This window comes from Pipistrellus hanaki (genome assembly GCF_964339955.1).
Source record: "Pipistrellus hanaki genome assembly, chromosome: 1".
Taxonomy (NCBI): domain Eukaryota; kingdom Metazoa; phylum Chordata; class Mammalia; order Chiroptera; family Vespertilionidae; genus Pipistrellus; species Pipistrellus hanaki.
The window spans coordinates 44346992-44364396 of NC_140503.1; the positions used below are offsets into that span (position 1 = coordinate 44346992).

Sequence of the window (17405 nt, forward strand, 5' to 3'; positions counted from 1 at the left end):
TTTTTTAAAATATGTTTTTATTGATTTGAGAGAGAGGGAGAGAGAAACATTGATGAGAGAGATCCATCAATTGGCTGCCTCCTGCGTGCTCCTTACTGGGGACGAAGTCTGAAACCCAGGCATGTGTCCTGACCTGGAATTGAACCGGTGACCTCTTGGTGCATGGGACAAGGTTCAACCAACTGAGACACAACCAACTTGTACAGCCAGAGCTATATCATGGTTTTTAAAAAATCACAGCAAAAAGATAAAGGGGATTAACTAAGTATATGCATGTGTTTACACATATTGATAGGTGCCTGGCACATAGTAAGCAGCTCTTTATAAATATTCGGTGCTGTCATCATCATTTCTACTGCAGTAATATGTGAGATTAGGTACTAGGAACATCAGTTGATGGAAAGAATGAAACAATACTTCTATATTTAATAATATGAGTGTGCAAAGTAATTTGTGTTTGTGCAGGAGGTCTTGTCACCCCCATTATATGGAGGAATGAACTGAGCCTCTAAGAGGTTGAGGAAAGATTTGTGGTTGATGGGTTTAGCCTATCGTTTACATGGAAGAGGGAGAGATACCTGAGATGCCTGCTACTGCAGAGCCACATCGCCTTCCTCTATAAGTCCTCAGGGTTTGCCTGCCACTGGAGTAGGTACTCAGGTGCCCTCAAGTTCAAGGTCCAGTATTATCCATTTTGGTCCTGTCATCTGCTTACCAGTGTCTTAGCAGATCAGGAAGCTGCTTATCATTATGAATGCATATTGTTTTAATGGAGAAAAATTGATGTTGAGGACACTTTTGGCAGATCCCTGACAGGGCCGTGACATGATCCTGTTTAATGATGTTGTGGTGCTTAGCTTCTGAAACGCTGAGTGTTATGTTGTTGTTTTTTTAATATGTTATAATTGACTTGAGAGAGACTCTAAAAACAGAAACCTGGAAGAGAGGGAAACATTGATGAGAGAAAACCATCAGTTGGCTGCCTCCTGCATGCCCCCTACTGGGATTGGGCCCAAAACCCAGGTATGTGTCCTGACCTGTAATCGAACCGGAAAACAGAGATCTGGAGGAGAGAATTTGCTTCTGTAATTATGTTAAAAATCAAGAAATAAATGTGTTTTAAGTAAAAGCTCTATAGATCACTGTTATCTTTTACACTTTCTAAGAATTCATTTCCTCTCCAGAAGTGGAATCCACGGATGTGTTCAGTTATTAAGACTCTCTGCTAGATTGGGACTGGCTTTGTTGTATCTTAGTTTTTAGGAGACAGTCTGAGCTCTGAGGACCATTCTGAGAGAAAATCAGAATTAATTTATTTATTTTAATGCTGTGGCTTGGTACAGATATTAACCTATTTAGACCTGCTACTTCTAAGACAGATTTCATCATCTTGGCTTCCTCTCTTCCTCTTTCTAATTGAATCTCTGTGTATTTGTAATTTACCCCAGCTTGGCCTTGGCCACACCAACCACGTTCGAGAACCGACCCTGGTTACAGTTTTGCAAGGGAAAAATGTTCGGCAGATCTCAGCTGGCCGCTGCCACAGTGCGGCATGGACAGCGCCGCCTGTCCCGCCAAGAGCACCAGGTGAGGGATGAAATACCCATGCGCCTGCAGCTTCTCTTTCAGCAGTTCCCAGCTGCACCCTCTGCTTGCCAGTTTCAAACTGCATCCAGACATTGTTCTGAAACCATCAAACCTTCCCCCACAAACCAAAGCACTTTTTGTGCTACCAGCACTGTAAGTACTTTCACAGCAAGAAGTTCTTCTGCAACTTCTTTATGAAGCAGTCCCTCTCTGCACCCCCAAAAGACGAAAGCATGTCACTTAAAAATAGTTTAGAGCAGCAACTAATGTGTTTTTATATGTTAAAAATGATGAATTGTAGCTAAGGCCTATTGTTGCCGTTTTACTCAAGGCTGTTTTTGCCTTTTTGTTGTTTCGTTTCTAATTTATTTTGAAATTCTTTCAGATCTACAAAAATATATTTAAAAAATAAAATGCATATTTGTGTATGGTACTTAATGTCCAACTGTGTACTCTACTAATTTGATCCCTCTTCCATTCCCCACAAGTGTAACTTTTACCTTAAGTGTGACATTTATTGCTCTTACACATTTCTTTAAATCTGTAGTATTTCTTTCCCAGATCCTCAGCCCTCTCTTTTTACCATCCTCTATTGTCTAAGGCACTAGAATTTCTCTAAAGTGACCTTGTGCCCGAGAACTCAGCATTCTCTTGCTTTTTTGCTAACATCTCTACTTAGCCACAGGTCCGCAGGAAAGACTCCCCATGGATATTTTTTTTAGATATACCCTAAGACAGCGTTTTTCAACCTGGCACACCAGGCAACATCTCGCGGCACACTATATTAATTATAGAATTTAAGTGGTAGGAATGTTTATTGTACACTTTCTGTATGTTTGAAATTTTTAAAAATACTAAAAATGCAGGCAATGCATTTTCCTTTATCAGTGTTCGTTTGCTTTCTGAGCAGGTGTGTCAGTGCCTCTGCAGCTGGGCCTGCCCGATGCAGTGCCCCCCCAGTATGGGGCACTGAGGGAGGTGAGCATTCACACCGCGAGGGCCAGGTTGCGGCTGCTTTACCACTTCTCGGACCTCATGTACTCATCTTGGAGGTTACTGAACCTCAGCCCCAACAACCAGGTAACATGCTGGCTTGGGAACCAGCACCCATGATACAGGCTCACTATGCCCGGGCCTTTCAGCCTTTGAAAAATTATTTCATAGCTAATACTTTTTATTACTCTTAGAACCTGAGACATGTAGAAAAAGCAACAATTCTGTTTCCATCTTATTATTGGCTTAGTGACAGACCAGATATTAGTAATCATTTAGACCAGATATTAGTAATCATAAAGTGTTTTTCTGTTTGTTTTGATTTATTTAAACCTCAAGGAAGAATGAATGCTTAAGCATATGTTTTCTATAAAGTTTATTATATGATTTTAAAATTTAAGCACATAAAACTGTTAATACCAATTATGGCTGTTAAATAAATGCGTCCAAACATTTAGGAGACTTTTTGCTCTTACAGATGTGAATTCTGGGCTCTTACAGATGGAATGGGAGATGGGGGAAGTAAAGTAAATTAGGATGATTTGACTATATTTATTGAATAGTCTAGAAATATATCAATAGAAGGAAAGCAAGCTGGCTGTGTTTGTTTGTTTAATGTATAGGCATACTAAAATGTATATCATTTTATAAAACTGTTCATCAAAAATCTTTTGGGGAGCCAGTCATAGGGCAGATGAGAGATTTGACAAATCATTGTTAGAAGTAAATAACCAGCCAGGATATGGAATGTTGTGTGCACTAAACAAAGTGTCAACAAACTATAATTAGTGTGGAAATATTTAATGATATAAAGTTAGGTGAGAAAAGCAGTGGAAAATTATATAAACAGCATGATCTCAACAATGTGAAAAATGTACGCAATACATAACATGGGAGAAATAGATCCAAGTGTTAATGGGACCATCTCCATATGGTAGGATCACAGGTGATTTTATTTGTTTCTACATGTATGTGTCCTTTTTAAGTTTTTAAAAATAATAATCATATTTTATCATAAAAAATTTTAAGTGATTAATAGTTACTCATTAAAAAAACTGTATTCTAAAAATGACAAGTATTATTTCTTTTAAGCCTTAGAGTATACCATTTCTGATAAGCTTACTTTCTGTTACAGAACAGTACATCTCATTATAATGCTGGAACATGGGGCATTGTGCAGGGACAGCTTCGGCCTTTGTTAGCCCCAAGAGTCTACACCCTCCCCATGGTGCGCTCCATAGGAAAAACCATGGTTCAAGGCAAAAACTATGGACCTCAAATTACAGTAAAGAGGATATCAACCAGGTTAGCCTATGTGTGTATGTTTCACTAACTAGTTAGCATTTTTTTTTTTACATGAACGTCACTAACTAATCTCTGTGAGCCTTAGCTTCCTTATTGTAAAATAGGATAATAACAGTGCTTACATAAGTACCCGATGTGGCTATCGTGGTCCTAGCACAGTGTTTGTTGTTAAACTGGCCTGTTCATTCACGAATGGGAAGGTATCTTCAAGTGACATTTGTGGTGATTTGCGAAGTTGGTGAGAGTTGTATTTTATTCTGTTTTTCCTTTCTTTTAAAGAGGACGAAAGTGTAAGCCCATCTTTGTCCAAATAGCAAGACAAGTAGTTAAACTGAATGCATCAGACCTTCGTTTGCCCTCCAGAGCGTGGAAGGTTAAGCTTGTTGGAGAAGGGGCTGATGATGCTGGAGGAGTGTTTGATGACACAATCACAGAGATGTGCCAGGTATATTCATTCAGTGTCCCCTGCTGAGTTGTCCACTCAGGTGTTGGCCATTCTATTGTTTCCAGTGTTTACTCTGTCAGCCATCCTATAAAATAACAGGGTAATTGCAAATTGACCCTAATGGCGGAACAACCAGTCACTGTGATGTCACTGACCACCAGGGGCCAGACGCTCAATGCAGGAGCTGCCCCCTGGTGGTCAGTGCGCTCTCATGGGGGGAGCTCTGCTCAGCCATAAACCGGGCTGAGGGCTGTGAGTGCAGCAGCAGTGGCGGGAGCCTCTCCTGCCTCAGCAGCACTAAGGATGTCCAACTGCCATCAGTCGGAAATCCCCTGAGGGCTCCTGAGCTGCCAAAGCGATGTCTGCCTGCCAGCTTAGGCCTTATCCCCTAAGAAGTGGGCCAAAGCCGGCAGGTGGACATATTCCAAGGGGTCCCGGATGTAGGCCAGGCTGATGAGCCACCCCCACCCCCAGTGCACTAATTTTCATGCACCAGACCTCTAGTGTTCTTTTTGTTTTGTTTTGTTTTTAATATATTTTATTAATTTTTTACAGAAAGGAAGGGAGAGGGATAGAGAGTTAGAAACATCAATCAGCTGCCTCCTGCACACCCCCTACTGGGAATGTGCCCGCAACCAAGGTACATGCCCTTGACCAGAATCAAATCTGGGACCGTTCAGTCCGCAGGCTGATGCTATATCTACTGAGCCAAACTGGCTAGGGCTCTTGTGTTTTTATATATGCAGTAACGATGCACTTGTGAACCTTATACAAAGTCATGCTGTTAATGATTGTTTAGGTGAATTATAGTAAGGGTTTGTGAAATGCTTTTATGAAGATACCTTATTGAATAAATGTCAGTGCTTAGCCGTCTCCCATTGATTCACTGTCTGTTGTGCTATAATATTGGCAGGGAAAACAACAGTGACACATATTTACATTTATATTTATATTTATTTTTATATTTATATTTAAGACAAATCCAGGATAACTCACGTGCTCTGACTTATTCTGGTGTTTTTAGAACTGCCAGGCTCCAGGTGAAGTAGAAAAGCAAGTGTGCAGTGTTTGGATGACTTTTTATTTAAGATCTACAGTGGCAGCTTTGCTTCCAGATCAGCTCTGACCTTTTCAGCTTTGTGTGGTATTAGGATTTTTCTGATAAATCAATCAGAGAGAGTTGGCTGGTTGTCACATAGCATTATAAAGTTCTCAAATATTCTCTTTTCAGTATGATACTTAATATAGTTCATTCTCTTGATGCATTTGATTTTCATTACTCAAAAATTTTTCTTCTACAGGAACTTGAAACTGGTATTGTTGACCTTCTTATACCCTCTCCCAATGCTACTGCAGAAGTGGGTTACAATAGGGACAGGTAAGACAATCAGCAAGTATTTATGGAATGTCAAAAATAACAATAATAATAACAACAACTCACATTATAGAGTGCTTACTGTGTGCCAGGCACTACTCTAAGTGCCTTATGTGTATTATCCCACCGAATCCTCATTATAACCCTAAGGAGTAGCAACTACTAATATTCTCTTTTCATAGATAAGAAAACTGAGGCACTTTTATCATGATTTGGTATTTAGTATGGGACCAACTCTGATAATATAGAGGGGTAGAGGAAACTCAGACTTAATCATAGAACCTGACTTCTTATGTGTTTTTGAAGGCCAATATGACCTCTCTTCGAGGAATTTTTTGCATCAAAGTTTATTTTAAAAGCTTTAAACTGGTGCAGCCACTGTGGAAAACAGTATGGATTTTCCTCAAAAAATTAAAAAGGGAACTCCCATTTGACTCAGTGATCCCACTTCTAGGAATATATCCCAAGAAACTAGAAACACCAATCAGAAAGGATATATGTACCTCTATGTTCATAGCAGCACAATTCACAATAGCTAAGATTTGGAAACAGCTTAAGTGCCCATCAGCAAATGAGTTGATTAGAAAACTGGTACAGCTACACAATGGAATATTACGCTGTAGTAAAAAAGAAGGAACTTTTACCATTTGCATCAGTATGGATGGACCTGGAGAACATCATGCTAATCAAAATACTAAGCCAGTTGGAGAAAGATAAATACCATATGATCTCACTTATTTGTGAGTGAACAACATAAACTGATAAACTAAAATAGAGCCAAATTGGAAAAAATAAACTAGAATATAATAGAAGTAATCCTGTTATTTGCAAATTTTTAATATTTCCTACAACTTTTGTGATATCATAATATATTTGTACAATTTGGGTAATATTATACTTAAAATCCTTTTATTCTTGAAATATTAATATTTATTGCATGTGATGTATATAAGATCATTTTTCTTGAATAATTGGTGTTTATTGCATGTAAAATCATATTTAAAATCATTTTTTGTGAGAAAAATAAAGGCTTTAATATGCTATCAAGTCACAACATTTAGTATTTGCAATTCTATATTATCCTTGTATTTGCCAAATTTTGAATTCTGGATCTTTTGTCATGCTCTTGTACATGATAAATGAAATTATCTTAAGAAATAGAGCTTCCCGGAGTAGATAGCTTAAGGGTTAATAGACCATTTACTTGCCCTTTTATGGTTCTTCAAAAAACAATTCAAAGTGTGGTCACTGTGCTATCCAGAATAGTAGCTGCAGGTTACATGAAACTGTTGAGCACTTGAAATGTGGTTAGAGTGGCTGAAAAACTGAATTTTAAATTTTACTTAATTAATTTAAATGGCCACATGTTTGGCAGCGCAGGTCTAGACTAATGCTATAGCTGTTGGATAACTTATTCTAATAAAATTGAAGACAACTCCATTTGAAATATTTTCTTTAATTCTGCAGGTTCCTTTTTAACCCTTCTGCCTGTCTTGATGAACATCTAATGCAATTTAAGTTCTTGGGAATTTTAATGGGGGTTGCCATTCGCACAAAGAAGCCTCTGGACCTGCACTTGGCCCCTCTAGTGTGGAAGCAGCTGTGCTGTGTCCCCCTTGCCCTGGAGGATCTAGAGGAGGTGGACCTGCTGTATGTGCAGACCCTCCATAGCATCCTTCACCTTGAAGACAGTGGCATCACTGAGGAGAGTTTCCATGAGGTAACGGGGCCAGTCCATTATTCTGCTGATGTGAAATAGAATATATATATATATATATATATATATATATATATATATATATATATGTATGTATGTATGTAAATACTAGAGGCCTGGTGCATGAATCCGTGTGTGGGTGGGGTCTGGCCAGCCTGGCCCCAATCGGGGTGATTGGGATTGGTCCTGTTGGGAGGAGGAGATGGCAGGAGGTTGGCTGGCCGGCCATCCTGATTGGGCTGGGCCAGCTGGGGGAAGGGCCGTGGATGATTGGCCAGCAGGCCCCGCCCCCAATTGGGGTTAGGGGGATGATTGGGGGCAGGGCTGGCCATGGGAGGGGCTATGGGTGGTGGGCCAACTGGCCCCGCCCTTGAATGGGGTGGCGGGGTGCCAATCGGGAGCCAGTGGCCTGGTGGAGGGGCAGTGGGTGGTTGGCCTATTGGGGTAGGGGGATGATCAGGGTTAAGGGGGGGGCGGGCACCTGCAGGCCAATCAGGGTGGTGAGGGGCCGATTGGGGGCTTGGCCAGCTGGGAGGAGGGGCTTCAGGAGGTTGGCCACCCAGGCCTGCCCCCTACTGGGGTGGGGGTATGTGATCAGGGGCAGGCCTATTGTGGTGGGACAGACTGATGGGGGCGGGGCTGGCCTGGGGAAGGGAAGGAGGTGTTTGGCCTGTGGCTGGCTCTTGATCAGGTTGGGAAAGTTGATCAGGGACTAGTCAGGAGTGGGGAGGGGCTACGAGGTTGGCTGGCAGGTCCCACCCCCTGATTGGGCAGTTTGCTGGCCACAGTGGGCGTCATAGTGACGGGTTATTAAAGTTGTTATGGCCGTCATGGTCGCTGGCTTTTTATATATATAGATATATAGAGAGATATTTAACTCAGATATTATCTCATACTTGCTGTCTGGCTGGCCCATGCATGTCCCATTGCTTCCCTTAGCAGTTCAACCCCAGCAATTTATTTACTTGTTTGTTTGTTTGTTTGTTTGTTGTTAATCCTCACCCGAGGATATTTTTTCCACTGATTTCTGAGAGAATGGAAGGGATGGAGGGAGGGAGAGAAAAAGAGAGAGAAGAGAGACATTGATGTGAAAAAGACACCCTGATCTGTTGCCTCCTGCATGGGCCCCTACCGGGGAAGGGATCACTGGACCAAGAACAGAACGTACAACCCTTTGGTGTGTGGGCAGACACTCTAACCACTTTGCCATGCCAGCCAGGGTTCAACCCCAGCGATTTAAATAGTTTCTAACAGAGTTGGCTCCCGCACCCAGCTTCTACTCCTTCCCCTTTCATCAATCCTGTGCATGTTAGAGTGGAGTACCCAGAGAACCAAGGTGGAGAGGGAGTTCATCCAACTTGGTAAACTTTAGGGAAGAAAGATTCAGCCTCATTCTTTTTATTTATTTTTCTTTTTAGAAAATATATTTTATTGATTTCAGAGAGAGGAAGGGAGAGAGAGAAACATCAATGATGAGCAGAATCATTGATTGGCTGCTTCCTGTATGCCCCCTAACGGGGATCTCACCCACAATCTGGAATCAAACCTGACCTCCTGGTTCATGGGTTGACACGCAACCACTGAGCCATACCAGCTGGGCCAGCCTCAATCTTAATTACAGCCAGATGAGGCAGCATTCCCTGCTGATCAAGTAGCCTGACCAGCTATCTTGATTGCCTTGTTTTTAATACTTAAAAATATTGATGATGCCCAGCTGGTATGGCTCAGTGGTTGAGTATTGACCCATGAACCAGGATCATTGTTCGATTCCCAAACAGGGCACATGCTTGGGTTGCAGACTCAATCTCCAGTAGGGGTTGTGTAGGAGGCAGCTGATGGATGATTCTCTTCATTGATGTTTCTATCTCCCTCTCCCTTTCTCTCTCTGAAAATCAATAAAAACAACCCTAGCCAGTTTGGCACAATGGATAGAGTGTCAGCCTGCAGACACTAGGGTCCTGAATTCCATTCTGGTCAAGGGCACGTAGCACAGTTGCAGGCTTCTCCCTGGCCCGGGCCCTGGTCAGAGCTCATGCAGGAGCAACCAATCAATGTGTTTCTCTCACATTGATATTTTTCTCTCTTTCCCTCTCTCCACTCTCTTTTAAAAATCAATGGAGCTGAAACCGGTTTGACTCAGTGAATAGAGCATCGGTCTGCGGACTGAAGGGTCCCAGGTTCAGTTCCGGTCAAGAGCATGTACTGTGGTTGTGGGCACATCCCCAGTAGGGGGTGTGCAGGAGGCAGCTGATCGATGTTGTGCTCTCATCGATGTTTTTAACTCTCTATTCCTCTCTCTCACTCTCTGTAAAAAATCAATAAAATATATTTTAAAAATAAAATAAAAAATAAAAATTAATCGGAAAATATCCCTGGGAGAGGATTTGAAAAATTAATGAAAACATTTTAAAAATATATTTTATTGATTTTTTTTTTACAGAGAGGAAGGGAGAGAGATAGTTAGAAACACTGATGAGAGAGCAACATCAATCAGCTGCCTCCTGCACACCCCCTACTGGGGATGTGCCCACAACCAAGATACATGCCCTTGACCAGAATCAAACCTGAGACCCTTCAGTCTGCAGACCGACACTCTATCCACTGAGCCAAACCAATTTCAGCAATAAAAACATTTTTTAAAAGTACATTGATGATGTTGATGTTTTGCTACATTTGAGTAACATACTTTTTGTTGTCATTTCTACCGTGTAGTTAAAAGTCTTTTTTTTCTTCTATTCTTAGATGATTCCTCTTGATTCTTTCGTTGGTCAGAGTGCTGATGGCAAAATGGTTCCCATTATCCCTGGTGGAAATAGTATCCCACTCACATTTTCCAATAGGAAGGAGTATGTGGAGAGGGCCATTGAATATCGACTTCATGAGATGGACCGACAGGTAAGATGAAACATTTTGGGAGATGCTTGTGAATATTTGCCTTTGTCTCCCAACAGGAGCTGAATAAGTACTACCGAATTTTGGCATTTGAATTTGCTATGTTGATTCATTTGTATCTATATTTTAGCCCCTATTCAGATACTTTTCAGGCCATATCTCTGGGTCTCCTATTTCCTTACTCAAGGCCTTTTTTGGGTCAGCTCTGAATTGGTCACTGGTTGGATTGAGGCCAAGCTCTGACCCAGGCCTTCATACCCTGCATTCTACTCCTCCTCATCTCTTACTGCTCTCCAACCCAGTGTCCCCACTCCAGCTTGGTCATCAGGTCCATATAAAGGAGCCCTGATCACGGATCTTGCAATCCCACATGAGTGCCTCTTCCCCTCTCCTGCTACAGTCCTTCAAGTCCCAGCTAAGAATGTGTCTCCTCTACAGACCAGCTTTCCTGTAGGTCCATTACCTATAGAGGTCTTTTTTGTTGCTTAGAAGTTCCTCAAGATATCCGTGTTGTCTAAGAATTAGGCTGCAGAGTTTGGGTCTTGTTTCTTCAATTAGCTTGTAAGACATTAAATGAAGAATGTATTCTCTCTTTCCATCTATACCCTTTGTATTCTTGTTTTATGTTGATATATAAGCATTTAATAAATGATGGGAGTATGATCATAGAAATTAATATTGTGTCCAAAAATGATTTTTTTGGTTATCCAATTCTCATTAGCCACTTCAGTAATACTTTATTTTTAAAACATATTGAGGTCTTATTGATAGCTGGACTCAGGCTCTGAGGCTTATAGTAACTTAAAATACATATATTCTGTACCCTTAACTCCTGGTTCCTTCTTTGACTCTGATTTTGGGCCAATTCCTGTCAAAACACTAAATCCTGAGTTTAATGAGAGTGGGTTTGGTCAGCAATACTATTTTCACAAGGATTTGTCTCTAGCTATTGACTATTTTTAGTCCTCGAAGAGTGAATAACTGGCTAAAAATGTGTTGATCACGTCCTGTAAGCCAGGCATGGTTTGGGCACCTTCATGTGCAGTTTTTCCCAAGGTTACTCTGAGATCAAGATTACTACTCCCATTTCACAGATGAAAACATGAGTCCAGAGACATGCAGTGATGTGTCCAAGGCGTAGCCAGGATCGCAAACCAGGTTTAACTTCAGGGTCCAGGCTCTTCTGTGGCCCTTCCTCTGAGGGTCGCATTGACCCTCCACTCCCTGACAGTGGTGCTCTGCTCTGCCCTGGCTTTGTTCCTTTCTTCGTAAGGAGCCCTTCTTCCTCTTTTGCTTCCTCTTGTCGCTTAGAATCCAGTGTTCTTCCCATAGCTGTCCCCAGTTATCCCCTGCCCAAGGAGCCAGTCCATTCTGTAGCCTCAGTTTTTCAGACAGCTTTCGACTTATATTCTACCAGGCGTGACATCTTGTTTTGGGCAGACTTTGTCTGAAGTATCTTATTTATTTTTAATTTATTTTATTGTTGAAAGTATTACATATGTCCCCTTTTCTTCACCATTGACCCTCCTGACTCCGCTCCTGCCCAGGCCTTCACCACACTATTGTCTGTGTCCATGAGTTATACGTATGTGCATATAAAGTCTCTGGTTAATCTTTCAGCTGAGGTATTTTAATATCAGTAGAGACTGCCAATCCTGTTTCTTAGTCGCAGGCATGACAACTCTATCCCAATTATACCTCCAGGGTATTCCTCAAGGTATGGCCCAGGGAGGTTCTTGGGTTTTTGTTTGTGTGTTGTTGTTTTTTAATGGTAGATAGTTCTGAGTTGGCCAAGAATGAAGGTGTATTTATGAAAGAAACTTTGAAGAGTGGTGAGTCTGTGTATAGAGGATGCTGCACTACTTCCAACCGTGGAGGAGTTCTAAACAGACCGTGTGGGCAGCCCCAGCAGCTCCCCCGTTGGCATTCTCAGAGAACAGGCAGTAAAAACTCCATCTCTCAGACTTTCTTGAGCTACTCAATTAAAATTCCCACCATAATTATGTGAGCAGCAGTATGTGCCTCACTTTTCAGGTGAGAAAATTACAGTGAAAGAAGTGATGGAGCTGGAATTTGGAACTCGAGTTTCCTAATTAAATTATCTGGCCTTTCTACTGCCCTCTTACAAAGAATTTCCAGTTTTACTTTCTTCTTTGTACTTTTCTACCTTATTTTTTAACAATGAACACAAATAATTTTTACCAAGAAATTACTGGGAAGCTCTCAGAGGGCGTGTCTAGCTTCCATTGTTTTTGTAACATTTCAAAAGAAAAATATGTTACAAAAACAATGGAAGCTAGACACGCCCTCTAAGAGCTTCTTACCGTGCTGGGGATTCAGACTATGCCCCACAGCACACTTTCACAGCTTGTGGCCACATTGTGGCAATGTGAGTGAGGGAGGTTGGCATCGGGGAGGGCCCAGCAGACTGGGATTGTGTGGGGGAGAGAGGTGGCCTCCTAAATTGAACTCAAACTAGGACCAGAAGGAGCATCTGATTCCCACAGGCAGGGAGAAGTTCCAACCAAGAGTTAGAGGGAGGGCGGGCGGGCTGAGCACGTGGGCACTGGTGGCCGGAGTTCTGAGGGGCAAGTGGAAGGTCTGGGAGGGGCCGGGCAGGTGGAAGGTGCCCACTCTGGCTCTCATACTGAATGAACACCCTCTCTGGGGCAGGTGGCTGCAGTCCGAGAAGGGATGTCCTGGATTATCCCTGTGCCACTGTTGTCGCTCCTCACGGCGAAGCAGCTGGAGCAGATGGTGTGCGGGATGCCGGAGATCTCTGTGGAGGTGCTGAAGAAAGTGGTGCGGTACCGGGAGGTGGATGAGCAGCACCAGCTGGTGCAGTGGTTCTGGCACACGCTGGAGGAGTTCTCCAATGAGGAGCGGGTGCTGTTCATGAGGTTTGTGTCTGGAAGATCTCGACTACCAGCCAACACTGCTGACATTTCTCAGAGATTTCAAATCATGAAGGTTGATAGGGTAAGTAAGCTATTTTTTCCTCCTTGGTAATGTCTGTCCTTATTGCATGTTGAGAAAACCAGCTGTGACCCTCAAGTAGGCCTGCCAATTCAGGCTTAATGCTTGGAATTTCCTAATTTAAAAAAAAAAAAAATTCAAGCAGAAAAATTTGTTCAGAAAAATCACATAACCTCAGCCTAAAAAGCCCAAAATGGATGTAGAAAGCACACTACAGCCAACAACCTTCCAGATCCCAGTATCCTCCTGCGTGAAAGCTAGGCTTGGAGGATGGGTCATCGTGTTGCCCCTGTCTCTTATTTCCTACCCCCTTTTCTTTGTGACTTACCCCTGGAACACGGTCCTGTTTGTTTGCATGAAGATGCTAACCATTGGCTGGTGCACATGCTCTAGAAGGAACTTGAAGACGTGGGGAGCAGCGGTAACGTGCCCTGCGACTGCTTGTGTGGTGTGCCTCGTGGAGCAGGCCATGCAGCGTCTCTGCGGCCTAATGAAAGGCCCCAGCTGCAGAGCCCCAGCCCAGCTGCCGTTTTGACAGATGGCCTAGGAATAAAAGGGCTTAGAGTCTTGAATGCACACTGCTGCCAGAGTCATCTTTCTCAAGCACCCATCTGACCACGTCCCTCCTCCCTTCAGACCACTCAGGGGCCCCCGCATTGACTCCAGGACAAATGCCGATCCTCTTTGCAGCCTTAAACACCTCCAGTCTGACCTCTGCCCTACTTTGTGATATAACCTCTTGACACTTATTATGTTCTGGCTATAATGGACCTTTCTCCCCGACAGACCGTGCTATTTTTAAACGTCTATGCCTTTGTACACTGTTCCCTAGCTTTAGCAAGTTCTCTCTTACACACTTTTCCATCTATGCTTAGCAGGCACTAATTTATCTTTTAAGCCTAACAACAATGTCATCTCCTCCAGGAAGCCCTCCTTGATGCTTTTCTGTATCCCCTGATCATTCCTGAGGGCAGACTTAGATCCCCTTCTTTCCGCCTCCTGAACATCTGGTATACCCCTCAAACGCAGCATTAAGTTAGAAGTGGCTGTGTTCCCTCTCTCCCTGCTCCCTCCCCTGCCCCAGGCTGGGCAGACCTCCAAACAGGGTCCATGGTGTTTTTTCTGGAAACAGTAAGGAAAGTTTGGCCTCTTCACACAAGGGCCCTTCCTGCCAGTTTCAGCAGGTTTCAGTATCTGCCTTTCTGGTGTTTTTCCAGTAACCACTCCTGGAAATTGCTGAAGCCAAAGCCGTCCCTCCCCCACTGCCTCCTGAGGCTGCCCGCCTGGGCTCCGCCCCTGGGCTCAGCTTGTTGGAGAGGCCGAGCACAGGAAGGACTCTGAAAGAGCCTTTCCATAAATTTTCTACATGACTTGCCAGAAACTATAAGTTGTAAATCTGTTTTGTTGCTTCAGAGAGAGGTGGGGAGGAGGAACTGGTTTATTTCCATTCAGCTCTGAAAAAAGCCCTTGCCTTATATCTGTCCAGGGCTACCCCTGCCATCCCTGGAGCTAATCCACCACTAATCCCCTGCCTGGTGGGGGAGGGAGGCGAGGGCGGCGTGTCAGCCTCAGAAAACTGACCACTGCTGGTCTCTCCTTTGTGACTGACTCTTAAACCATTTCTCCAGTTTCCAAGTCCGAGCCACCTGCTAGCATTCCCCTTCAGTGTCTTTGCTACTTTGGGTTTTTCTGCATTCAAGCTCTCTGTGTCCTCACTGGCTCGGGCGCAGTCAGGCTTCTGGGCCCTCCACCTCCCACCTCACTCACCTCATGTAGGGTGTAGGTCTCAGAAGGAGAAGGAGCTGGTTTTAAAAGAGAGGGGGCAGGTTCTTTTTTTTAAAAAAAACTAAGCAATAACAACATAAAACCAGTGTAATATTGTTAAAATTATTACAGTTTGAAAATGGTTGTGTTTTCTGGGAGAGACGGGGAATGTGTATAATCCTCTCTCTCTAGCAGCAGCCATTCTCACCTTACACCTTTGTGCAATTCCTCCCAGTCCTTGTCTCAAGCATACACATTTTTAATGTAAAATTTTATATTCTGCCTTTTCGCTTAACTGTCTACCCCCAGCACTTTTCTGTTCTGCTACAAGTCATCATATTCACCATTTTAAATGGCTGCATCCCTGCCAGTGAAATGGATGCGCTGGGATTAGTTAACGTGTCCTTTCTCACGTGAGCTGCGTGCTGTGGCCATGGGGGAGGCAGAAGCATGGTGGGTCCTGGCAGTTGTTCCTTCCATGTCACCGGCTCTGTTGCGGTCCTGAAGCAGCTTCCCATCTGTACCCTCCGGTGAAAGGGAAGGAACTCTGCTGCACCTTGTTCTGTGGCAGGCACTGCGTGAAGCAAGTTCTCTCACGTAATCCTGCCAGTCAGGGCCGGTTCTCACTGTACACACGAAGGCCTCAGAGGAGTGGGAAGAGGAAGGGAAGCATCTTCGCCAGAAGACACCAGAGCCACACTCTTCCCACCGAGGCCAGGCTGCTTCCCCGAGGTGGCCCCTCAGTCACGTCCGTGCAGCCCATCCGGAAGACAGGGAGAAGTGCTCTCCTGACTTTGGGGGGCGGTAACGGGCAGCCCCTCTCCCCACCACACCCCGATGCTGCACTCACGGCTCTGGGTCTGTCTCTCCACAGCCTTATGATAGTCTGCCTACCTCACAGACCTGCTTCTTCCAGCTGAGGCTGCCCCCCTACTCCAGCCAGCTGGTCATGGCCGAGCGCCTGCGCTACGCCATCAACAACTGCCGCTCCATCGACATGGACAACTACATGCTCTCGCGCAACGTGGACAACACCGAGGGCTCCGACACCGACTACTGACGCGGGGCCACCCCCTCAGCAACGCTCACCTCCCGTCCGTGTTGATATACATAGATGTGTTAGGAACATAAACCAACGTTATAAACAGTGGCCACATTTAGTTACTCTAAATGTAACAAAGAAATTAGATGTTTTTATTTTTCTGTGATTGTACAAAAAAAGACAAAGTGCTCAGTCAGGTTTTCCCTCCGTATTTTGGTCACTTTTGATAAGTTTGCATGGAACCATTTTGGTGCATTTTTAGTTGGGAATGGTACATTTTTGTAAACCCACCCAGTGAACATGGAATTGTACATTGTGTATAATTGTTCATTAGAAAGGACAGTTTTACATGAATATTCATATATTTATTTTGTTTTAATTTGAATTGCCTGTGCAGGGTTCCTTATGCAGAGAAATAAAGCCAGTCAGGAAACAGACGTGGGCTGTTTTTGTTACCAGCACGGAGCTTCTGACAGAGAGAGAGAGCGGGCTCTCAGGCTGCTCTCTCCCTCTGACGGCTTTTGGCACCAGCCGTTCCTTCCCACACAGTGGGCTCCGCGTGGAGATGGCCAGGCGCCTGGGCACAGGCCCGGGGCCGGGAGCTCCTGCCGCCTTTGTTCGGTCATCTTGGGTCTCTCACTCTGCTCACTCCAGAGGCCCTGCTTTAGCCACTCGGCCCATTTTCTCAGCACCACCCATCCCCCTTCTGCATAGCTGCTTACAGTGTCACGTGCTAAAAAGAGGCTTTCTAGAAGCCCCGGGATGCCTAGTGCGGCATGCGGCTCTACAGGCGAGGAGGGAGTTAGCCGAAGTAATAGGTTCTGACCTGCCTGTGAAGAGCAGGTGGACGGGATGGAAGAGCCGGGCAGGTCACGGAAACGTGCACGCCTGCGGGGAGGGCGGACCAGTGGGAGGCGCACAGGAAGGACTTAGCATGCACGGATGAGTGATCAGATGAATGAGTGAGTGAACATGTGAACTGATACGAGCACTAACGAGTGGCTTTCATGGTCTCGAATGATGGGTGGTGGGGAGCGGGACAGGGGCTGGGGAAGAGGTTATCTTGGTGCTCGGTCCCAGCGCCGAGGACCCTGGGCAGCGTGCTTGTGCGCTGAGGAATGTCGGGGTGAGCGTGTGTGCTTGAGGAAGTCCATCTTAGAGCCCGGAAGACTGGCTGCTGTGGGAGGGGAAGGAGGAGGACAGGCCTGTGGTGGCTTTCTCCCTCATCTACGCAAGTTCAAGCCAAAAGCTGCTTTGGGTGTACTTGACTGACGCCTGCTCAGGCGTGCCAGACAGAGCTTGGCAGGAA

The 17405-nt window shown here is 44.4% G+C and overlaps 1 protein-coding gene across 13 annotated transcripts in view; it reads left to right on the forward strand.

The window, feature by feature from the left end:
* The window catches only part of HERC1 (HECT and RLD domain containing E3 ubiquitin protein ligase family member 1), a 156828-nt gene extending 140295 nt beyond the window's left edge, over positions 1 to 16533 (forward strand). For all 13 annotated transcript variants that reach the window (XM_084886215.1, XM_084886210.1, XM_084886217.1 and 10 more), the window contains exons 70-78: positions 1449 to 1587; positions 2498 to 2667; positions 3716 to 3885; positions 4165 to 4330; positions 5632 to 5708; positions 7173 to 7425; positions 10165 to 10317; positions 12988 to 13293; positions 15929 to 16533. In XM_084886215.1, the coding sequence (XP_084742341.1) occupies positions 1449 to 1587; positions 2498 to 2667; positions 3716 to 3885; positions 4165 to 4330; positions 5632 to 5708; positions 7173 to 7425; positions 10165 to 10317; positions 12988 to 13293; positions 15929 to 16114 (1620 nt within the window). In that variant the 3' untranslated portion in view covers positions 16115 to 16533. The remainder of the gene's footprint in view (positions 1 to 1448; positions 1588 to 2497; positions 2668 to 3715; positions 3886 to 4164; positions 4331 to 5631; positions 5709 to 7172; positions 7426 to 10164; positions 10318 to 12987; positions 13294 to 15928) is intronic.
* The last annotated feature ends 872 nt before the right edge of the window (positions 16534 to 17405 follow it).